This window comes from Phyllobates terribilis, unplaced genomic scaffold (genome assembly GCF_046119375.1).
Source record: "Phyllobates terribilis strain yellow unplaced genomic scaffold, ASM4611937v1 Scaffold_5__5_contigs__length_657084704, whole genome shotgun sequence".
NCBI lineage: Eukaryota > Metazoa > Chordata > Amphibia > Anura > Dendrobatidae > Phyllobates > Phyllobates terribilis.
Window position 1 is genome coordinate 417,639,002 of NW_027362765.1, and position 24,873 is coordinate 417,663,874.

Here is a 24,873-nt window from a genome sequence, read left to right on the forward strand (position 1 = left end):
ATGAAGGCCTGCTGCACAAAGTCTCCTCTTAACAGTTGTTGAAGAGATGTGTCTGCTGCTAGAACTCTGTGTGGCATTGACCTGGTCTCTAATCTGAGCTGCTGTTAACCTGCGATTTCTGAGGCTGTTGACTCGGATAAACTTATCCTCAGAAGCAGAGGTGACTCTTGGTCTTCCTTTCCTGGGGTGGTCCTCATGTGAGCCAGTTTCTTTGTAGCCCTTGATGGTTTTTGCAACTGCACTTGGGGACACATTCAAAGTTTGCCCAATTTTTCGGACTGACTGACCTTCATTTCTTAAAGTAATGATGGCCACTCATTTTTCTTTACTTAGCTGATTTTTTCTTGCCATAATACAAATTCTAACAGTCTATTCAGTAGGACTATCAGTTGTGTATCCACCTGACTTCTGCACAACACAACTGATGGTCCCAACCCCATTTATAAGGCAAGAAATCCCACTTATTAAACCTGACAGGGCACACCTGTGAAGTGAAAACCATTTCCGGTGACTACCTCTTAAAGCTCATCCAGAGAATGCCAAGAGTGTGCAAAGCAGTCATCAAAGCAAAAGGTGGCTACTTTGAAGAACCTAGAATATAAGACATATTTTCAGTTGTTTCACACTTTTTTGTTAAGTATATAATTCCACATGTGTTAATTCATAGTTTTGATGCCTTCAGTGTGAATGTACAATTTTCAAAGTCATGAAAATACAGAAAAATCTTTAAATGAGAAGGTGTGTCCAAACTTTTGGTCTGTACTGTATATACTGTATATCATTGTAGAGTAAAGCTTGTTTTTTCCTGTAGGGTGGAGTAAATGATGAAGTTACGTTGGCTGCATACACTACCATAGCATTATTGGAGTATCCATTATCTGCAAGGGTAAGTGCACTAGGTGGTCTTTCATCCATGGTGGCCTTTCTCAGGTAAGTAAGGGGGAAAACCATAAATGTACCTTTTTCTATAAGCAACAGACCATAGTCTTTAGTATATTAGTATCTTTAGTATACTCCAACACACAGAGTATATGTGGAGTTGCACTGGAGGCCATTGTCAGCTTAACTCCACATAAAGGCAGAATAGTCATACCTCACTTTAATTACCCAGTAATATAGGGTACATCCACATGGCACCCACAGTAGAAAACCTACATCAAAATCTGTCCCTTCTTTTCTCCTCCTGGACTAATCTTTCATTCTCAAAATTCTCAAATCACAGAAAAAATGTGTCTCCAGTGAATACGTTATTGAGATAGATGACAGTTGGTGCCCATGAAGTTCTATGGAGAACTGTTAACTGTCGTTTCAGTAGAATGTGTGTGTCTTCCTCTAGTTCCTCCCTGTCCATGGAATTTTAAATGCTCCAATTGTCATCTCCTACCTTAGAAATAGGAAGATCTCTCTTCACTGAATGCAGATTTACCCATGACTTGAGAATGAAAGATCAGTCCAGGAGGAGAGAAAAGCAGATTTCTCTAGTAAGATATATTGCAGATTTGCTTATTTTCATGAGTATTATCGATTTCTGAAAGAGAAATTAAAATGACGGTTACGCTTTAAGCTCAAATCAGTTTCAGTCGCTGACTGATTTTGTTTGGGCTGATTGTAAACCTTTCCTTTTCCAATAATAGTCTTTCAAATCCATAAACTAGGAAGAGTAAATGATGGGGATCAGGAATTATTGGTACATGGAGATCAGTCGTGTAAATCAAATGATTCTCTCTGCAGAACATTGTAGTCCGAAATGCGTTATTCTGCCTGGAGAGCGCAATGAACGGTGAAAACAACATATATACACAGGCATTAATGGCTTATGCCTTCACCCTCGCTGGAAAAATGGAGCTTCGGTCTCGTCTCCTTCAATCTCTGGAAGAAAAGGCCATTAGGAAAGGTGTGTGATTGTAGTATGTGTAGAAGCATTGTTTTATGGAGCAGGTTGTGCAGACCTACAAGGGTGGGTATATACATGGAATAGATGCCGGTAGGACTGCTATTCCTCAAGACCTCCACAGGCCGAGCATGGGGGAGAGGGTACTGAACTGCTGCGCAAAGCTCTGGTGGAGCATTATCTCACTCGAGATCAAAGTTTTGACATGTGGAATTTTTAAGAGTTTTCCCATATCCAGAGGATGAAGGATTTCTTCCCCATCGCTGGGATCACTAGCAAGAACGGGATCAGTAAGTTATCCTTCATCCTAACTTACTATATTGGGAATTGGTGACCATTATGTACACATTAGATCATCTTCTGGTACCACCAAAATCATCTGGTTTAGCCAACAAGTCTGTGTAAGACCATCTTTACACGGTAAGCATTTGGGGCCATAATGTGCCACCACCACTTCTCCAATATGAACTTTACAGGAATATAAGATCTTTGCTTTTGTTAGCAGAAGCCACATTACAGAGATATTCTACCCAATGCCTTGCTTCTATAGGAGAAGGCCTTTGTAATAGAACTGGATGGTGGCACATAGAGGGACGCCGTGTGCCGCCATGCAGGCTTTGTACTTACGACTCTGTTTTTAGTATATGTTCACACTGCATTTTTTATTTCTGGCATTCAAAAACCTTTTCCGTTAACGTTTTTTTTAGCGTTTTATTTTATTAGTGTTTTTTAAAGGCTATTTTGGGGGAGATTTTTTTCTAGTTTTTTTTTTAAAATCCATTAGGCTATAAATTACCCACGTCTTTGCGGCACTTTTTTTTTTTTTACTTTGCTCTCCCATTGATTTATAAGAGTGGTTTCGCTTACTTCTTTCATCCTCTTGCCGTTTTCAGAAACTTGAAGCGCTTAAAAAAATGCTTTAAAGACTGAACATATGAACAGCGAATGGAAGTTTGTAGAAAGAGTATTTTAAGAGTTTTACCAGTGATTTTTCAGGCATTTTTTGGCACGATAAAAAAAAAAAAATCTCCAAAATACGCAGTGTGAACAAAGCCTTAAAGGGGAGTTCAAATTTCTTTTAACTCCCGATATGTTATAGAGAGAAGCACTGTAGGGGTGTAAGGTTATGAACTGGTCAAGTCCAAGCTCCTATCTTCTGTAATAATGACTTATCTCTCTAATTAAGACAGAAAGTGAGTTGATATAAAGAAACCCTGGGGAGGTGATCTGTGTGCCAAAATCTAGTGCTATCCAGGATAGGTATTAGTAATACATAATATGTTGTATCCCTCATATTCCAGATGATACCGTCCATTGGCATCGCCCAGAATTATCAGATAATTCAGAACTGAGAGCCCCTCATAGAAGAGCCGCCTCTATCGAGGTAGAAATGACCTCTTACGTGCTGCTGTCCATGCTCTCCAAACCCAATGTCACGGCCGAAGACCTGACTGCCGCCACGAAAGTTGTCACCTGGCTGATAGAACAGCAGAACCCCACTGGAGGGTTTTCATCTACCCAGGTAGACGTCACAACTATGATCACTACCATGTGCTCAAATGAAATTACATCCTATCCGAGTCATATCGAAAGTAACACACATAGTATTAAAGGGGTTGTCCAGGATTGGAAAAACTTTTCCAAAAACAGCACCACGACTGTGTATGAGTTGTGTCAGGTTTTGCAAGTTCAGCTCCATTTAAGAGAATAGGATTGAGTGGTGCTTCAGCAAGATTGGCTAACGAGGTCCGTAGGAAATAATTATTGTTGAATAGTATGGTTGAAATAAAATACATGTTGTAAGGCAGTGGCGTTTCCACCAAGTTAAATAAAAAATCCTTTATTGGCCAAATACTACACACGGGAAATTGCTTACGTATTGCTCATCCAGGAATACGTAAAGAAAGTCAAGTGCTCCTGGCATTTTGACCCAGGTAAGGTTCTCGGATAATATCGTGGTTGCCCACATTGCTGGCTCTGGTCTGTGTTAGCTTCACACAGCCAGCCATACGTCCACAGTGCCTTCAGGTCTGCTACATGTGAGATCCAACAGAAAACTGAACCACCCAAACGTTAACTGCAGATTTAAATGAAAACCGTGGCCATGGGCCACTTGTAAGACCCAGACTAGAGGGAGAGATCCGTCCCACTACCATCCTACAGATCTCTCCAAAAATAAAAGCCCAAGACAGGTTTTCTTAACTTACTTGGTCAAATTACTTGACCCAGTCCACACTTACTTTTATCTTGTATTGTAACCACAGCCGTGGCTGTGATTACAATGTACTTCAGTGGTTTAGTATGCTTCTAAGCACATTCTGGGGGATACATACCGGCCCTCACATATGATTCCCCTCACGGTCTCACAATGTCCATTAAATTCAACCGAGGGATGGGAAATGATGGGTTCACCCATGATGCATGATCCAGTCTTCCCAAAAAGAGCAAGTTTTTCCCTCCTGATCTCAAGTGTTGTTCGACTGAATGTTCATTGTGGTCTTACATGTAATCTTCAGTTTATCCGCACCGTCAGCCTCAGCTTTCAATATGTTTTGTGTTTTTTTCACCAGGACACAGTCGTTGCTCTTCAGGCACTTTCTTTGTATGGTTCTCATGCTGTCAGCCATGATGGTCCCAGAGTAGTCACGATGAGCTTAGACAATGCTCAAGTTGCAAAATTCAACGTTGAAGACTCTAACCGCCTCCTCCTGCAGAAGGTTCCTTTAGCCACTGTACCCGGAGAATATATCGCCACTGTCAGCGGACCTGGTTGTGTGTATTTACAGGTAACAAAGCTCCTGGGAAAACAAAGGATCAGGCATGTTGAAACTCAACATGCCCAATTCTTATTCCCCCCAATATGGGATTTGTCGGGACACCCTGACGCACATTAGATGGTTGTCCGGTTCTACCAAAATTGGTGAGTATGGCCAAGGTTATTCTAATATGATGGCACCTCTTATTCTAATGGAAATATAGAAGTCCAAATTATAAGAAGGGTGAATGAGGCTTTTATGATGCAGACTCCACTTCCTATGAGCTCGACCACCCCGTTCCCCTTCAGCCTTTCCTAAAGATAAGACATGGGAAAATATTTAGAGTGTAGCTCCAAAATTATGTGGCAGAGCCCTTACTGACATTGATAGCATGTGGTAGAACGGGAAATCTGCTGCCTATACTGCTGGTTAAAATAATTATAGTGGTCAAGCATAAGCGGCAATAGCGATTGGAAGAGAGGCTGCAGCATACATCTGGCAGCACTTGTTTCCCGATTGAAGAAAGGATCAGGCATGTTAAAATCCAACATGTCCTACCCTGTTTATCATAAAGGGTTAACATTCCCATCTTCATAAATGGGTATTGTCGGAAAAAGCTTGAAAATACAAGCAATTTTGCAATTTACTGCTTATTAAAATTTTCAGTCATTCTTTAGAAATTAACATTCTTCTTTTGTTTACAGCTTGGTGCCTTGGAGACCGACCACCACTGCTAGAACATGCAAAGTGCTTACAAGCAGGACAGCAGCAGTGGTCGGTCTCCTAGGCAACAAGCAGTAAACAAAAGTGTTAATATCTCAAGAAAGGCTGCAAATTTTAATAAGCAGCAAATTGCAAAAGTGATTGTACCTACAAATAGTATCCATTTATGAAGATGAAATTCGCCCTTTAATAGAAGACACCCAGGGGTAGTAGGACAAATTTGATTTGGCTCTGAATAGGATAGAACAGCGGTCCTGTCCTGTAAAACACTGAGTAATATCCAGCAATCCATCCTGGACAATAAGTCTTATCAAGAATATGTGAAAGCATCAAATCTTAATTAATCTAACATACCAACATTTTGACCCAAACAAGGGTCTTCTTCAAGCATCTCCCTACATATAGAGTTTTCAGCACCTTTACCTATAGTCATTTTGGAGAATCTTTTTTTTGTCCGTAACCAGTAAGTACCTTAAGATCTTGTTGTCTTACTAAAAAAATAGCTATAATCTAGTCGGAACGTGTGGGACCGTTACTTCAATCACAGTTGGTGGTCAATATAATTGCATGATGTTAAACAGATTCACGCTTTGTGTTTCAGACAAACCTAAAGTACAATGTGCCACATCCTGTGGGTGAAGCTCCATTTACCATCTCAGTATCCACCATGCCAGAGATCTGCAGTGTCAAGTCTCTAAAATCTTTTGAGGTCCTTGTCAATGTCAGGTGAGATGTAATCCATCATGCATTGTATGTGTGTATATGTACACACAGTCATGGCTGAAAGTGTTGGCACCCTTGAAATTGACCCAGAAAATTATTGCAATTACACATATTTTGTTATACGTGTTTATTTCCTTTGTGTGTATTGGAGCAACACACAAAAGGCAGAGAAAAAAAAGGCAAATTGGACATAATTTTCCACAAAATCCTAAAAATGGGCCAGACAAAATTGTTGGCACCTTTCCAAAATTGTGGGTAAACAACTTTGTTTCAAGCATGTGATGCTCGTTCAAACTCACCTGTGGCAAGTAACAGGTGTGGGCAATATGAAAATCACACCTGAAACCAGATAAAAAAGGGAGACGTTGACTCAATCTTTGCATTGTGTGTCTGTGTGTGCCACACTAAGCATGGAGAACAGAAAGAGGAGAAGAGAACTGTCTAAGGACTTGAAAACCAAATGGCAACATCTATGTAGATCACATCACATCTTGTTGCCATGTAATGCAAGCTAATGCAGTCAATGCCAATTCCCATATTCCACTGGTTTCTGTATGTATTACTTGTAAAGTAAAATACTTGCATCCCCTATGTGGGATCTACAGTAATGTAAGTGTCAGTATTAAGGAAGAATAGTTTGGCTTAGAGGTGAGTAAATAAATTTGCAGGACACTTGTCCAGGGGGAAGGTCAGTATCCTGTAGCCATTGGGCGGGTGCCTTGCAAAACGCCTCCTTCCTGCCGGCATCCACTCCTCTTCTTTTGATTAGCTGGCCTGATATTGTGTGTCCATGTCGTGCCAGGCCAGCTAATCAGAATAGGAGCTGCGGATACCGGCATACTGTAGTAGGTGGTTTGCAAGACACTGGAATACTAACCTTTCCGATGGACTCGGTCCTGTGAATTGATTCACTTATCTTTAGTTTGAACTGAATGGATCTCGATTGACAATAGCCTTGAATTTGATAGAACTGTCATAAATGTGGGCATGTGACAGTCTAAAAGGAAGCAGGGTTTAGGTAAACCTAGCCCAAAAGTAGACATTTCTGCTCGATTTAGGGCTTTCCCGGGGCGGTACCAAAACATACTTATTTTACCAACCCAGATGTTGGGAATTTTTAGCAAAACCAGACATAACTCATAGGTGCTGTTTTTTTGGGTGATTTTGTTTTTGCTTTATAAATGCTCATTATAACACCTGGCCCTCCTGGATCTAATGGTGATGTATAGCTAGGTGTTATGGATGTTTTCTTGCTTGTTGCACAAAACTGAAAGACAGATTTTGATTGGGGTGAAATCCACATGATCTGCAAAGGACCTGGAATTGTGATTGTAGGGAGAGGTGTAACTTTAGTGTGTTGGCGAGGTGTGGCCATACCTGCTGTGCCCCATATGACGACTCATGGTTTACACCAGTGTTCCCCAACTCCAGTTCGCAAGAGCCACCAACAGGTCATGTTTTCAGGATTTCCTTAGTATTGCACAGGTGATGGAATTATTGTCTGTGCAGGTGATGCAATTATCACCTGGGCCATACCAAGGAAATCCTGAAAACATGACCTGTTGGTGGCTCTTGAGGACTGGAGTTGGAGGACACTGGTTTACACAGATACAGAGCCAATCCTTCGCAGTACATGAAGAATTCCTGATTCTGATAAGAGGGTTTCATACCATAATATTATGTTAGGATAGGTTATGAAACACTGATCATTGGAGGTCTGATTGCTTTGCTCTCACTGATACTAAGAGCAAGGTATTCTGGTAGATTTAGTCCAGAATACCCGGGCGGCAGGACAGACATGAGCCGCTTGAGGACAGACTAAGTGCTCATGGACGCATCTGGCAAAAAGTGAAAATTCTTAGTCCAGGTTTACGCCAGTGTGCCACATGGACAATTAATATAATTTTTCGGTCTGGTTATCTTGTGTGTTTATTATAGATGAAATGGTAAAAAAATATAAATAAAGTACAATCTGTTCTCACAGCTACATTGGTAAGAGAGAGCACTCAAATATGGCACTGGTAGAAATCAGGCTCCCGTCCGGATACACCCCAGTCAAGTCTTCTGTCAAACAGGTACTCGCGATATAATCACAGTATATCATTTATTGATTTCCTTACATAACATCACGTCATCGATACTTACTTTCTTTTTTCCAGCTAAGTAGAAGCAATTTGATTAGCCGGTCAGAGGCGCAGCCCAACAAGGTTATCGTGTACTTTGAGAAGGTGAGCTCCTCTCTTGTCTTCTGGACTTTCACAATTGTTGTCCCATGAACTGCTGGCCGAACACTGTGTGCAGGGTGAACCTGGACCAGGCGTAGACGTCAAGGCATTATGTTCCTACTATAGTAGGTGCAAGGGTTCCAATCTCACCCCAGCCCTGAAGACTAGAGGGGTCACAAAGGTCACTTTGCCCAATAGGAAAAGACAATTACTATTAAAGAGCAGTGATAGTTGGGGCCCTGTTGAAGATTTTGCATTGAGGCCCACAAGCTTGACGATGTGAGCGTAAATCTGGAATTAGGTATTTGGTTTATGGCCCTATAGTCCTGATTAGGTCCCTGGCTGTAATGGCAACCATCGGCACCCAGCGTTATTGTCACAGAGGATTACGGTGGTGTGATGAAGGGACTTCTCTTCCTTTGATTGCACCCTTAGGTGCAAGGTGGCTACCATTAGCTCAACTTCTGAGCATACGCCACACACATATATATTAATGCTGGAATGACAACTATAATAAATTTCATTCAAAATAAGACCATCAAATTTAAAGGGGTTTCCTGGGACTTTAATATTAATAACCTTCGGATAAGTCATTCATATCAGATCAGCAGTTGTCCGATTCCTGTGCACAACCATCATTGGCTGCTTAAAGAGGCCGCAGCACCCAGGAAGTGGCGCCACAGTGTACAGGAAATGGCGCCACTCCGTACATTGTGTAGTGGGCGTGAATGGTACTGCAGGCTCTTTCCTATTCACTTGCATGGCGAAAACTTGCAGTACCATTCACAGCCACTACACAACGTAGTAGGCTATCAGTATTAGACCACATTCACACGTTCAGTATTTGGTCAGTATTTTACCTCAGTATTTGTAAGCCAAAACCAGGAGTGGGTGATAAATACAGAAATGGTGACGTGCTTCTATTATACTTTTCCCCTGATTGTTCCACTTCTGGTTTTGGCTTACGAATACTGATATGAAATACTGAACGTGTGAACATGGCCTTAGAGTACAAGGGAGACTCTATACTTAATTTTTTTTTTGGTAGTGAAAAAACAAAGGAAACCTGGCAGAATGGACCCAATAGTGTGGACAGAGGATTTTGGAATGAGTTACTTATTAAGATTCCAGTATATTTATTGCCACTAGATTTGGACCAATATTACATGTAATATTACAATGTACTAACTTGCCGCCGTTGTTTTCTGTTGTATCAGCTCGATAAAGCCGTCAGGTTCTTCACATTCTCAGTCGAACGGGAAATTCCTGTTGGTAACCTCCAGGCGGCTACCGCTACCATCCTGGACTACTACGAGACAGGTAACGGCCACTATAGACATATCTGTGCATGCAATCACCTGATAATAAGTATGCACCATAATGGCCGACATTTGAGAAAATATATCGGTGAGAATCGAAAAAATGGAAACCACAAGTCCACATTCCCAAATAACATTCCCCTACCAGACCCTAAGGCTATGTGCCCACGATGCAGAAATGCTCCGGATTTTTCCTGAGCGTTTCTGCATCTCCCTGGCAGAAAAAACGCATGCGGATTGTACATGCGGATTGTACATGCGGATTGTGCATGCGGATTGTACATGCGGATTGTACATGCGGATTGTACATGCGTTTTCCTGCCAGGGACATGCGGATGTGAAGCGTTCTTCACATGCATTTCCGCATGCGGGTTGACAAGCGCTTTCCAGGCGATTTTAGCATCACTTGAAAAGTGCTTGTGATATCTAGGTCACACTATATAAATCCATACAAACGGCATGGATTTATATAGTGTGACCGTAAAGAATGGTAAAAAATAATAAAAAATAAACATTATACTTACCTTCTGATGGCCCACGTTGTCCTTAGCGATGCGTCTTGGCTTGTCGGCAGTTCGCGGTGGACTAAAAGGACCTGCCATGACGTCATTTAGTCATGTGACTTGTCACACGACTGCGTGACCCGTCAAATGACTAAATGACGTCATGGCAGGTCCTTTTTAGACCATCACGAGCTGCCGGGAAGCCCGGACGCATCGGAAAAGGACACCGGGGGCCATCAGAAGGTAAGTATAATGTTTATTTTTTATTTTATTCTTTTTTTTACAGGTTCTATGGTACTCGGGTCCGGAGGAGAGTCTCTTCTTCTCCAAACCCGGGTACCATCCGCACATTGAACCGCATGGATTCTGCATGTACAGATACAGTGATGCAGATGTCATGCGGTCCAATGCAAGTCAATGGCGGCGAAAACGCCGCGCTTCCGCAAAATAATTGGTAGTGCATCGGATTTTTCCGCAATGATAATCCGCAGCGGAAATTTCCGCAGCATGTGCACAGCACATGCGGATTATCATTGCGGAACATGGCAGACCTTCTACCAAGCGTTTTTTATGCGTTTCTGCAGCGCATAGTGGGCACACAGCCTAAGTCAGATCCACCCTGTAATACAGACCCCAGACCAGACCCCCTTCGACATACTAAACCCCAAATCATCTCCCCCAGAATACAGACTCCTAGACCAGCCTCCCCAGTTTACAGACCCTAGACCAGGCGTTTAGCTACTTAAAGGGGTATTCTTATCTCAAAGATCCTATCCCAGTATGTAGTAGGAATAATAATAATAATATTAGCAAATACCTCCAATTAAATATATAGTAAAGTTCTTCTGATTAGCTATGTTGCTTACCTAATGTGCAGGACATTGCAGTAGCTTAGGTATCCATGGTTATGGCATGGCTATGGCATGGCTATAGGCAGCATGGTGGCTCAGTGGTTAGCACTGAAGCCTTGCAGTGCTGGGGTCCTGGGTTCAAATCCCACCAAGGACAGCATCTGCAAGGCGTTTGTATGTTCTCCCTGTGTTTGCGTGGGTTTCCACTGGGTTCTCTGGTTTCCTCCCACATTCCAAAGACATAGAGATAGGGAATTTAGATTGTGAGCCCCAATGGGGACAGTGCCCATAATGTCTGTAAAGCGCTGTGGAATATGTTGGTGTTATATAAAGATTATTATTATTATCGCCACTAACATAGTGACAGTTAGTTGTTAGTAGCCGTAACCATGGATACTTAAGCTACTGTGATGCACTGCACATGGGCTAAGCAACATAGCTAATCAGAAGAACTTTACTACATTTCTAATTGGAAATATTTGCAAATAGTTTTATTATTACACCTACTACATATTGGGATAGGATCTTGGAGATGAGAATAAGCTTTTAAGTATCATGGTTCCCTCTCTACATCTGGATGTTGTCTGTGGGAGCACCTGGGGAGATGAAGAGCGCTTATTACACAGATCCATACAATGTATACTTCTGAATACAATCTGCAGGCACAGTAATTTGCTAAGGCTCTGATTAGTCTGATATTTGCCATGTCTTACATTATGAGCTTGTTTACTGCAGGCACCACTAGGGGGCGCTCACTGCACACAGATTTACACAGTTCAGTGGCCGCTGTATAAGTCAATATGCAGGTAGCTTTTCCTAGTGGTAGATACAGCGCTCTATTGCTGCATCAATGTTCTATCCATCTACAGTATCTCCATCTTTATGAATGATATATTATTATATAGCTGTATCTGATATAACTATTGTTTTTTTCTCTTCCAGATGACATCGCTGTGACAAAATATTACCACCCATGCAGTAAAAATGGTAAGGAAATGCGGATCTGAACAGAAGTAGCTTCAAAACGGGACAACCTATAGTAGGTCCAGAGGTTCTGTGTAGAGATAAAGCAGAGCTGAGTTATGTATCATTACAAACACTTCCAGATCTCATCTCATGGCAGTGAGTGTAAGGAGAGGATGAGAGCTGACAGCACTGTGAGATGAGATCTGAAAGTGTTTGTAATGATATATAACTCTGTAACTACTGTTTAGAGATACAGCTGAGCTGAGTTTTGTATCGTTGCAATTACTTCCAGATCTCATCTCACGGGGCTGTCAGTCCTCTCCCTCTCCCACACTGACTGCCTTGAGATGAGATCTGGAAATGTTTGTAATGATACATAACTCAGCACTGTTGTATCGCTACACAGTAGCTGTATGCATCAGTGAGGAAAGAAGGGAGCGTTCTTTTCTCCCCCTGCTTATAATTAGTCAACCTCATCCAGAGGAAGAAGTATACACCCCCCAGGGACAACTCTCTGGTAATACCCAGCTGGACCATAGCATAAATGGTCTTCTCGCAACAGACAGGAGAAATTAAAAAAATAAAAACTACATTTTACTCAGCTCAGCAGCCACTATTCCATGATTTTGAAAATTTAACATGCAAAACTGGTGAAATAACCTTTTTTTAACTTTCTTCTACTAGCAAATCCGCTTAAAAAACTGCAAGAAAAGGATAAGGCTATGTGCACACAGAGTCAAAAATTATGAGATTTACTGGGTAGAAGTTTGGAAAAGTTTGGACACACAGACCAAAAATGAAAAAAATCTCATCCAATGTATTAAAGAAAAATCCCCAAAACTCTTCAAAAACCCTGAACACACCCTTAGGCCAGGGCTCCCACTATCAGTATTTGGTCAGTATTTTTTCTCAGGAGTGGGAGCCAAAACCAGGAGTGGGTGATAAATGCAGAATTGGTGACTTGTTTCTATTATACCTTTTCTCTGATTGCTCCTCACCTGGCTTTGGCTCCCACTCCTGAGAAAAAATACTGACCGAATACTGACCAAATACTGATAGTGGGGCCGTGGCCTTACTGTGGAGAACTTACTATGGAAAAATGCTCTAAAGGCACTGTGTGAGAAGATGCCTAAAAGTTCCTAAATGTATTAATGTACTAAAACTGGCATCACTCTTCTTATCCAAAGGGGCGTTCCTGTAGGAACAGGAGTCTTATGGGTCCGTGTAGAATTTGACATCTCTGCAGATAATTATTGAATCATTTCTATGGGTAAAATAAAAAAATGCTGGGCATTTCTAATGATATAGTTGTAAAATTAATTCTTTATTTTGGCATTTTTATAACAATCGACCTTTCATTTTCCCAGGAGATGAAACGCAGAACGCTGAATAGTACAGCAGAGAAAAGAAGACGATGAGAACATCAGCAAATCTGGATACAGAATTAGACAGACATTGAGTATTCACCTGTTCCACTATATATCTTTACACAGAATATCACAATGTTTCTTTTTTATACGTTAATGTTTTACGTGATTTGTGGGACGTATTAAAACACCTGATCTGTAATAAAGTGTGTGATGGATTTTATATTGATCGCTGTTGTTAAGTTTATCATGGGATAGTTCAGAAAAACGAAACAGGATCTTTGAGCTATCCTAACTTATCCGGTTTAGTAAACACTTGTATTCCAGTGTGCACATACCCTATCAGTGCGCTGGGAGCTTCATGACACGGGGTTTCCATTGCTGAGCAGCTGCACTCAAGCCTTACTCCACCAAGCACAATACCAAGCGATGGATGGAGTGGTGTGAAGCTATGAGTTTGGGTTTGGACGAGTTTGGTGTAAAGCTATGGATGAGTTTGGGTTTGGTGAATGCCAGGAGAACGTTACCTGCCTAACTGCATTGTGCCAGCTGTATAGGTTGGTGAACGAGGGATAATGTTATGGGCTTCTTTTTCAGGGGTTGGATTCGGCCCCATAGTTCCAGTGAATGGAAATCTTACCCCTTCAGCACAAGACATTTTGGACAATTGTAGCTTCCAACATTATGGGAACAGTTTGGGATAGGCCCTTTTCTGTTCCCCATGGCTGAATCCCAGTGCACAAAGCAAAGTCTATAAAGGCATGGTTGGGGGAGTTTGAGGTAAAAGAACGTGACCAACTGCACAGAGTCTGGACCTCAACCCCAACAAACACCTTTAGGATGAACTAGAACAGAGAATGTGACACCGGCTTCTCCCCAACATGTGTCTGACCTCACAAATGTTCTTCTGGATGAAGGAGCAAAAATTACCACTGACACCTCCAATATCTTGTAGAAAGTCTTCCCAGAGTAGGAGCTGTTATAGCTACTCCATATTAATACCTATTGATATAGAATTGGAGGTCATAAAAGCACCTGTATGGGTAATGTGGAGGTGTCCTAATAGAATCATAGAATGGTAGAGTTGGAAGGGACCTCCGGGGTCATCTGGTCCAGCCCCATGCTCAATGCAGGAGTCACTAAATCATCTCAGACAGATGTCTGTCCAGCCTCTGTTTGAAGATTTCCATTGAAGGGGAACTCACCACCTCTCGTGGCCGCCTGTTCCCCTCATTGATCACCCTCACTGCCAAAAAGTTGTTTTTTTTTTAATCAAATAATTTTTATTGAAAAACTCCAAATACAAAAGTTTCTATCTTTCAAATAACATAAATGACAAAGTAATTCCATAGTATAAAACAAACAAAGTATCTTAAACTTCAATTGCCTAACCCACCCTAAACCTAAATCCCAACATTCCAGAGAACCATTTTCATTTTCGGAGCAGTTCTAGAATAACGGAGTATAAAATTCGTTGAAGGGGGAATAAGATAAAAAAAAAGTGACTCACAATTAAAGGGATAGCATCTTTAATATTCTCTCTCTCATTAGCCCTGGAGTATCCAACCAAAGACTCCATATTTTTTTAAATTTGCGAAAAGAGTTAGACTCCTCTTTCCAACCAGATTATTATATTATTTATCCTTCGTTGTAGTTCTCCCACACATGGAGGTTGTGTGTCTATCCAATGAAGCGCAAGAAGTTTACCTGCTTGAAATAGATAAAGAATAGGGGCAAGTCGGGATCCATTCCATCCTCAAATATTCCCAATATACATATACTTACACCCTTTCTATCAAGATGTCCTCATTCCAAAACGGGCCTGTCTGGCTACACTCCCACATCATATGCATCAAATGTGCCTCATCAATCCCACACCTAGGGCATTCTGCATCATGACGATATCCTATCTTGTGTAAAAGCTTGGAGTTTTGTATACTCTGTATTAGATATAGTTGAGAGCCTTTGTGCCTGCAGGGAGATAATTTGGGAACAGTTTCTAGAATCTCTCTCCATTGCTCCATCGGTATAGGGCCTACATCCCCCTCCCATTTAGCTTTAACTGTCAGAGGGTGATTATCTAGTTGGGATGACAATAGGCATTTATATATGGTAGAAATTAAACCCTTTGTATGACCTGTAGAAGCAAATGGTATCTATTAGCGGATGATGTTACATGCCACGATCCATCAGACCCGATTGAGCATGTCGGATGTGTAGGTATCGGTAAAAAGTGTTACGCGATAAACTGAATCCCTCTTGGAGCTGTTGAAAACTTAAGGACAGAGTTTGTAAATAATTGTACTATCGAGTCGACCAGATCCCTTTTTTCCTCCCAATCAGAAAAACCCTTTAACTTTGATACTTCACTCAAATTGGGATTACGCCATAGCAGTGTGTATATGGTGAATCCCTTAATACCCATAAGTTTCTTTCCTCTGTCTCACACTTTATAGACTAACGCCAGTGTGGGAGTAAGAAGATTCCCTCCGGGAGAAATCCCAGACTCCAGAAGACACAGGGGTGAGGCCCATTTCATATTCTGTAAAAGAAGAGCGCCCGACTTGCCCATGTCATATGTACTTCACCATCCATGGAGGTGTTGTAATTGGGATGCAATAAAATACAGCTATGGATCAGGAATGGAGAGTCCACCCTCATCCTTATTAAGTTGGAAAGTTTGTAGTTTTATTCGAGCACGCTCTTTACACCATATTAATTCCCTGAACATGGTTTGTACTTTACAAAATATGAAGGGGGAGGAAGCCAACAGAAAGCGTTATGTAGCACAAATAACAATTGTGGCATAAGGATCATCTTGATAAGATTTCCAAAAAGTTTTTTCTAATATCTAATCTGCATCTTCTCCCTTTAAATTTCACCCCATTGCTTCTAGTCTTTCCTTGTGCAAATGAGAATAAGGATGATCCTTCTACAATGTGACAGCCCTTCAGATATTTGTAGACAGCTATTAAGTCTCCTCTCAGTCTTCTCTTTTGAAAGCTAAACATTCCCAGATCCTGTAACCGTCCCTCGCAGGACATGGTTTGCAGTTCGCTCACCATCCTGGTCGCTCTTCTCTGAACTTGCTCCAGTTTTTCAATGTCTTTTTTAGAATGTGGTTCCCAGAACTGGACACAGTATTCCAGATGAGGTCTGACCATGGAGAAGTAGCGGGGGATAATTACTTCTGTCCATTTAGTGTAGATAGATACAAATGACCACTATATTTATATATTAACTGAAAATTTATTATAAATATTCCTGCAATATAAAAAAAATAAAAAAGTACACATTAAATATACTCATTACAGACAGACTATGGTTATCCATGATTACCAAAATTTTTTTTTTTTTAGAAAAAGAGCAGCCTTCACTATCTGGTCGTGCAACTCGTCATGATTACTGCAGTGATCACCACCTGCATACACTACCAGAGCTGCACCTATATAAGAGCAGTGCAATTTCTTAAGAAAACAGACAAAAAAAAAAAAAATCAGATTTCCCATACAATGGACGTCCTTATATCAGTTCTGTCCAATCCGACAAGTGCATGGTTGGATGGAGGCTAAACTTCACTTCTTCCCATCCGGGTACATGGCATAAGGCGGAGTAACAATCACGGTTGCAGATGTCGCGACTGCGACCGAGCCCGTGCGGGTGAGGGGCCCGCCTATGCACACGAAACTTCAACTGGATGTGCGTCCTCGGAGCCCATCGGACTCTAGTTACGCCACTGCATGGCATTAGGTCTCCTCCATCAGAAGGAAGTGTAATATTTTTCCATGGTGCTAATAATGTCGCTGTTCCTTTCGAGAGCATCAACGACACGCTGCAGTATGGTTTGACTGATGCAGGAACCAAAGGTTTGTTGCACACAGTTTAGGATGTGGAGAAAATGGCAGCCTTTATCAGCATCTAAAGAAAAAAGGAGACGACATATTAATCATTCAAGAGACACACACATACACAATCCCTACACTGATCCCAACAGTAGAGGGCCAAAAATCCTGTGTGCGAATGAAGCATTAGTGAGCATGTGCGACCACTGCTTCAGATGGTCGCACATGCTCACTAATGCTTGACTTTTTTAGGACCCAACTTTTCATTATTGGTTGGGGTCCCAATGGTTGGACAACCCACAGAACATATGTTCATCATCTACCCTGTGGTTATGTGAAATATTTTGTTTGTGGGATGACCTTTTTAACCCTTTCTCAACTGCCCACTGTCTTTTTGACTATGGTCAGAATGGGTCCTGAGCATGCGGCAATGTCTCTACATTAATATTCCTGCTTTTGCAACCTAGTAGAGGGAGGTTGGGTCTCTGGCTATCAGCCGGTGACCCTAAGACGACAGAAGCAGTTTATTACTGCTTCTGCCCTCTCCTTTGCAATCTTCAGAACGCTCAATAAGCATTATACAGTAAACAGAATGGGCAACTCTATTGATGGACCCGACAATCACACAATCTGCCAGGCATAGTAAAGCAGCGAGGGGAAGTTTATCCTGCAACTTGGGTTCCTATGGATGCCCCATTTACAGTGAAAAAACTGAACAATACAAAAACACAAAAGTTGCATTGTCCTCACAGAGATCTTTAGATCTTTTCTAACCTCTTATATCTAAAATATAATTGATAAATCAATACAAATGTTAAACAAAGAGGCGAATATTTAAATATTCAAACATATAGTTATTGTACGTATACGGTTTTATATGAAAAGAAAACAAAACAAAAAAAAAACGACACATCAGGAATACATGCAATTCTAAAAAACCAATAGGTTACGTAGTAAGAAATACAAGCAGTATAAAAAAAAAAAAGAAAAAAAAATATACAAATTACCAAAATTATTTTTAAGAAATAATTTGAACCCCTCCCCCAGAAAAAAAATTTCATGCAACCACGTCAGTGAAAAAATAAAAAAGCTCTAAAATGCGCAGAGGCACAAATACTTGGTTGGTCTTTAAACCCTTGATGACCAGTCTTGAACAGCCTTTAACGGGCCAGACATCACGGTGCGCCAGTGCCAAACTAAGAGGCAGGGGCACAGATATGTAGAACTTTTTTATGAAGCTGCATTTGTAGTCGGCCATTTTCTCCATTTATTTTATTTAGTAAAAAACAGATTTCAGAAAACAAAAGGTCTGTTTTTTTTGCATAATTTTGCAGAAATAGTGGTTAATCCTGATGACCGTTATCTTTAAGGCTAAAAGACCTTCCATCTAGTAACACTGATACCAAAACACCTGAACTCCTTTTATATTAATACAAGAAATATTCCACCTCCGATTTGCTCTGTAATACCTACTAATAACCAATAGGTGGCGATAACATCCATTTATGAGAATGGCAGCCGCCTCTTTATGTGTAAACTAATAATAATAATAATAATAATCATCATCTTTTTATTTATATAGCGCCAACATATTCCGCAGCGCTTTACAATTCAGACAACTATATACCGTATTTTTCGGACTATAAGAAGCACTTTTTTCCTCCAAAATTTTGGAGGAAAGTGGGGGGTGCATCTTATAGTCCGAATACTATCTCCCTGTATATACTGTGGCTCTGGGTGGTAGGAGGTCTGGGGTAGCAGCAGCGGGGGATCAGCGGGACACAGGAGGCAGCAGCCGACTACTGCAGCCTGCGCTGTGCCCGCTACTAAAGAAAATGAATATTCCCTGCTCCCCATGCCCAGGGAATATTCATTTTCCTTAATAGCCGGCACACTGTACCGCAGCGCGGCTCCTGCTGCGCTCTGTGGTCCCGCTATTAAAGCTCGTGAATATTCCCTACAACCCACTCCCATGGGTTGTAGTGAATATCCATGATCTTTAATAGCGGGCACACTGACCGCAGAGTGGCAGCAGGAGCAGCACTGCGGCTACAGTGTGCGCGCTCTCACACTGTGTGAGGGCGCATGGCAGGGACGCCATGCGCGCCCTGCCATGCGCGGCTCACACCGTGAGAGTGTCGGCAGCAGACCTGGACAACGCTGGAGGAGAGAGGAGGGGAGTATGATTGTTTATTTTTTTTTGTGGGCAGCAGGATGGAGGCTCAAGGGGTGCCATGAATACCAGGATGGGGGAATCAAGGGGTGCCATGCATACCAGGATGGGTGATCAAGGGGTGCTAGGCAAACCAGGATGGGGGCTCAAGGGGTGCCAAGCATACCAGGATGGGGGCTCAAGGGGTGCCATGCATACCAGGATGGGGGCTCAAGGGGTGCCAAGCATACCAGGATGGGGATTCAAGGGGTGCCCATGCATACCAGGATGGGGGCTCAAGGGGTGCCCATGCATACCAGGATGGGGGCTCAAGGGGTGCCAAGCATACCAGGATGGGGGCTCAAGGGGTGCCAAGCATACCAGGATGGGGGCTCAAGGGGTGCCATACATACCAGGATGGGGATGAGGGGGGCCATACATACCAGGATGTGTGATCAAGGGGTGCCATACATACCAGAATGGGGGATCAAGGGGTGCCATACATACCAGGATGGGTGATCAAGGGGTGCCATGCATATCAGAATCGGGGATCAAGGGGAGCCATGCATACCATGATGGGTGATTAAGGGGTGCCATGCATAAGAGGATGGGTGATCAAGGGGTGCCATGAAAACTAGGATGGGGATCAGGGGGGTGCCATGCATACCAGGATGGAAGATTAAAGGGGTGCCATGCATTCCAGGATGGGGATGAGGGCCATGTATACCAAGATGGGAAGGGGGCCACGTATACCAGGAAGGAGGGGCCATACATACCAGGATGGAATATATTAACAGAATTGGGGGACATTACCCCAATACCAGCAGACTCCCTCCCCTATAACAGGGCATCATGACCACATTTTTTGCTTAAATATTTTTTGCCCTATTTTCCTCCTCTAAAACCTAGGTGCGTCTTATGCTCCGGTGAGTCTTATAGTCCGAAAAATACGGTAAACATCTCAGCAAAAATGACTCAAAGACGACTCCAAAATGGAACGTACAGTAATGGTCACTTACGTCTCTGCCTCCGGCAATCCTCCTGGATGATGCTCCGCACGAGCTTATGTAACTCATTGTCCTGATCAGTTACCTACGTGGAAAGCAAATTTTGTTACATGTAGTAATAAGATCTTCAGATTTAACAACAAAATTATACAAAAAAAAAAAAATTCTAAATATTGCCGATGTCAGAGTTTTAAGAATTTGCATACTATAATAGGCAGGTAAAAGTTGGACAGTCAAAAGTCAACATATTTTGTTACTTTACCAAGATACTAAGTTAGCTCTTATCAATAGTGGGTCCAACCACTGGGAACCAGACCAACCCACAGAACTTAATTTGTCTGTTTTTGGCATTCTAGTAGACAATGAAAAAAGCAGAGGCTGAGATTGTGCACCCCATAGGGGTTATATGCTTATGTTTGCAGTGATTAGAGTGAAGAAAGCATGTACAGTCTTACGGAGGGCAGAGAAATCAATTTAAAGAAAGGGAGGAAAGCACATGAAGAGGTGATGCGTTTCAGGATAGAAGCTGTGCTGGAACAGCATCCTGGATACACACAGAGCTCACATCCAGCCGATATTACTGGCAGAGACACTCACACAAGAGAAAAATCTGAAACTTGGATCAGACTGCAACCTGCATATTAGGGCGAAAATGAATAGAGAAATGAAGATTGCAGACTGAAACTTCTTATAAACTAAAGGTCACCATTAACATATGTAAAGGCATTTTGTTCCATGTCACATTCAGTCCTGCTATCAATGGAAAAGTATTTATTTTCTGTTGAAATTAAAAACCACTCCATCATTTATGACTGGGACAGAATATGCTTGTACTGGAGATTGGGTAGAGATATCATGAGACCAGATTGCCACAGATCAGACTTTCAGGACAAGTTTAACCAAAAGAAATGAACTGGAGTATAAGTTGGTAAACATGCAATGCGTAGGAGAATGTTCACACTGGCCATTAAACAAAGGGTACACCTTCTTGCGGTGGGATGGCCTTTATGCTTTTTTTTTTAATCACTGTTTACAAAGTGCCCTATGTTATTTATTTGGAATATTGCTTTTTACTTACTTATAGCAGGGTATATTTTTTATTATGTTTCTATCTTAAGTTTTTTCAGTACAAGTTTGACCAACAAACCATAAAAGTTCCATTTAAAGAGGACATGTCACCAGCTGAAAAGTGGACAGTTTTTGCCCATATTTTATTCCAGCTTCTGTCAGGTTTTTTTTTTTTTTTATCTGTCATGCGATTCTAGAGATATTGGCCTTTTTATTTATTACTAATTTTTATGGTCTTTACCAAGAGGGCGGTGCCCACAGGGTAATAATGCAGAGTAGCCTAAGGACATGCCCCAGAGGATTCAGTGAGTCAGGTCCCCTTGGTAAAGCCCCTAAAAATTAGCACTAGATAAAAAAAGACCCATATCTCTGGGACTGTATGGCGGATTTAAAAAAAAAATACCATACTAAAGGGAGCAATGGTAATAAAGTAAGAGTTAAAACTGGTCACTTTTGACCTGGTGACACATCCTCTTTAACACAATCCCTTTAATTCCGCTCCTTCTTGGATCATCCTATCACCAATGTATTGCTTATCGTCATCCATCATTAATCCAGTCTCTGACCTGGTACACCTGTGTCTTGTGGCCTTTCAGGTACACGATGCCTTTTTCCAGAAGTAGATGTATGGCTTCTTTGAATACATTATGGATTTCTTTGGATGTAACGCTCGGACCTGCCTAATAATAGAAAGCAATGTAGACGTCACCGACAAATTATACAAAGTCCAAAATGAAAGAGAAGCAATAATAATAATAATCTTAATGGCAAGTTGTTAAAATTTGTGTTTGGCCAATTCTTTATTATATGAGCCGCTATTATCGGCGGTAACATTATCTGCAGTGTTTTTTCTTAGCTAAATATAAAATAATCTATACAAATTCTGTATTTATCTACCGGACACATTCTACATCTTCTTACTGTCTTTTTGACAGATTATATATTAACAACCGTTTCCATTTTAAACTGAACCCATTATCAGCCGCGTCACGACAGTGAAATAGTTCTTGAGCATCTTTTCTTAGAACGTGACATTCTGTTCTTCTGATGATCGTCTTAAAAATTCTTAATTAAATTGGCTGCTGGATGTGGAGTCTCTGCGGTTTGACACTGTCAGACTGTTTACAGACGTATGTTATTGATGAGGGAAAAGGCAATACCTGGTCTATTTATTCATATATTACCAGGAGGAATTATAGAGGAATGGCACACACAGTGTGGGCACGTATGCCTGGCAGCAGTGCAGTCCAGCATATACCGTCCCCTCACCTCTGCCCTTTGGCTTGGTTTGGTGGCAGTGGACAGTAAGGATGGCACACTTTCCAATTCGCGTTGGTAAAAATTAGAAATTTGATTTTCATCCAGAAACTCCTTTATTTTTTCACTCAGCTGTAAAATGAGACCAGAATGTGACAACACATCCTCGTGTCTGGTACTAAAAGAAGAGACAAGAAAAGGGAGAGGTAAATCTTTTTTTTTTGTTTACAATGAAACCACCAGGCGATCATCTCATCTAGCGATCATCACACAGCACCACGCGATCATCACACAGCACCAGGCGATCATCTCATCTAGCGATCATCACACAGCACCAGGCGATCATCTCGTCTAGCGATCATCACACAGCACCACGCGATCATCACACAGCACCAGGCGATCATCTCATCTAGCGATCATCACACAGCACCACGCGATCATCACACAGCACCAGGCGATCATCTCATCTAGCAATCATCACACAGCACCAGGCGATCATCTCATCTAGCGATCATCACACAGCACCAGGCGATCATCTCATCTAGCAATCATCACACAGCACCAGGCGATCATCTCATCTAGCGATCATCACACAGCACCAGGCGATCATCTCATCTAGCGATCATCACACAGCACCACGCGATCATCACACAGCACCAGGCGATCATCTCATCTAGCGATCATCACACAGCACCAGGCGATCATCTCATCTAGCGATCATCAAACAGCGCCAGGCGATCATCTCATCTAGCGATCATCACACAGCACCAGGCGATCATCACATAGCACCAGGCGATCATCTCATCTAGCGATCATCACACAGCACCAGGCGATCATCTCATCTAGTGATCATCAAACAGCGCCAGGCGATCATCACACAGCACCAGGCGATCATCTCATCTAGCGATCATCACACAGCACCAGGCGATCATCACACAGCACCAGGCGATCATCTCATCTAGTGATCATCACACAGCACCAGGCGATCATCACACAGCACCAGGCGATAATCTCATCTAGCGATCATCACACAGCACCAGGCGATCATCTCATCTAGCGATCATCACACAGCACGAGGCGATCATCTCATCTAGCGATCATCAAACAGCACCAGGCGATCATCTCATCTAGCGTTCATCACACAGCACCAGGCGATCATCTCATCTAGCGATCATCACACAGCACCAGGCGATCATCACATCTAGTGATCATCACACAACACCACCAGGCGATCATCTCATCTAGCGATCATCACACACCACCAGGCGATCATCTCATCTAGCGATCATCACACACCACCAGGCGATCATCACATCTAGTGATCATCACACAACACCACCAGGCCATCATCTCATCTAGCGATCATCACACAGCACCAGGCGATCATCACACAGCACCAGGCGATCATCTCATCTAGCGATCATCACACAGCACCAGGCGATCATCACACAGCACCAGGCGATCATCTCATCTAGCGATCATCACACAGCACCAGGCGATCATCACACAGCACCAGGCGATCATCTCATCTAGCGATCATCACACAGCACCAGGCGATCATCTCATCTAGTGATCATCAAACAGCACCAGGCGATCATCTCATCTAGCGATCATCACACACCACCAGGCGATCATCTCATCTAGCGATCATCACACACCACCAGGCGATCATCACATCTAGTGATCATCACACAACACCACCAGGCCATCATCTCATCTAGCAATCATCACACAGCACCAGGCGATCATCACACAGCACCAGGCGATCATCTCATCTAGCGATCATCACACAGCACCAGGCGATCATCACACAGCACCAGGCGATCATCTCATCTAGCGATCATCACACAGCACCAGGCGATCATCACACAGCACCAGGCGATCATCACACAGCACCAGGCGATCATCTCATCTAGCGATCATCACACAGCACCAGGCGATCATCACATCTAGTGATCATCACACAACACCACCAGGCGATCATCTCATCTAGCGATCATCACACACCACCAGGCGATCATCACACAGCACCAGGCAATCATCTCATCTAGTGATCATCACACAACACCACCAGGCGATCATCTCATCTAGCGATCATCACACACCACCTGGCAATCATCACGTTTAGCTTTTAATGTGGCAACCAACAACACAATTCCCTGCAGTGCGTATTAAAACATATGGTCGTTGAGTATAAGGTCTCTCCTAATCCGGAGTGGCTCT

The 24,873-nt window shown here is 42.3% G+C and overlaps 2 protein-coding genes across 2 annotated transcripts in view; one reads left to right on the forward strand and one right to left on the reverse strand.

Moving 5' to 3' along the window:
- Positions 1 to 13,530, forward strand: part of LOC141273402 (alpha-2-macroglobulin-like) — a 67,281-nt gene extending 53,751 nt beyond the window's left edge. The window contains exons 27-36 of the mRNA XM_073685171.1: positions 812 to 886; positions 1,732 to 1,894; positions 3,193 to 3,413; positions 4,462 to 4,677; positions 5,972 to 6,096; positions 8,078 to 8,168; positions 8,253 to 8,321; positions 9,536 to 9,638; positions 11,934 to 11,978; positions 13,325 to 13,530. Of these exons, the coding sequence (XP_073541272.1) occupies positions 812 to 886; positions 1,732 to 1,894; positions 3,193 to 3,413; positions 4,462 to 4,677; positions 5,972 to 6,096; positions 8,078 to 8,168; positions 8,253 to 8,321; positions 9,536 to 9,638; positions 11,934 to 11,978; positions 13,325 to 13,350 (1,134 nt within the window). The 3' untranslated portion in view covers positions 13,351 to 13,530. The remainder of the gene's footprint in view (positions 1 to 811; positions 887 to 1,731; positions 1,895 to 3,192; positions 3,414 to 4,461; positions 4,678 to 5,971; positions 6,097 to 8,077; positions 8,169 to 8,252; positions 8,322 to 9,535; positions 9,639 to 11,933; positions 11,979 to 13,324) is intronic.
- A 3,023-nt stretch (positions 13,531 to 16,553) lies between these two features.
- STN1 (STN1 subunit of CST complex) overlaps positions 16,554 to 24,873 on the reverse strand; it is a 55,107-nt gene continuing 46,787 nt past the window's right edge. The window contains exons 7-10 of the mRNA XM_073685187.1: positions 22,663 to 22,828; positions 21,960 to 22,073; positions 20,338 to 20,410; positions 16,554 to 17,242 (exon numbers count right to left, since the gene is read on the reverse strand). Coding sequence (XP_073541288.1) covers positions 17,085 to 17,242; positions 20,338 to 20,410; positions 21,960 to 22,073; positions 22,663 to 22,828 — 511 coding nt within the window. The 3' untranslated portion in view covers positions 16,554 to 17,084. The remainder of the gene's footprint in view (positions 17,243 to 20,337; positions 20,411 to 21,959; positions 22,074 to 22,662; positions 22,829 to 24,873) is intronic.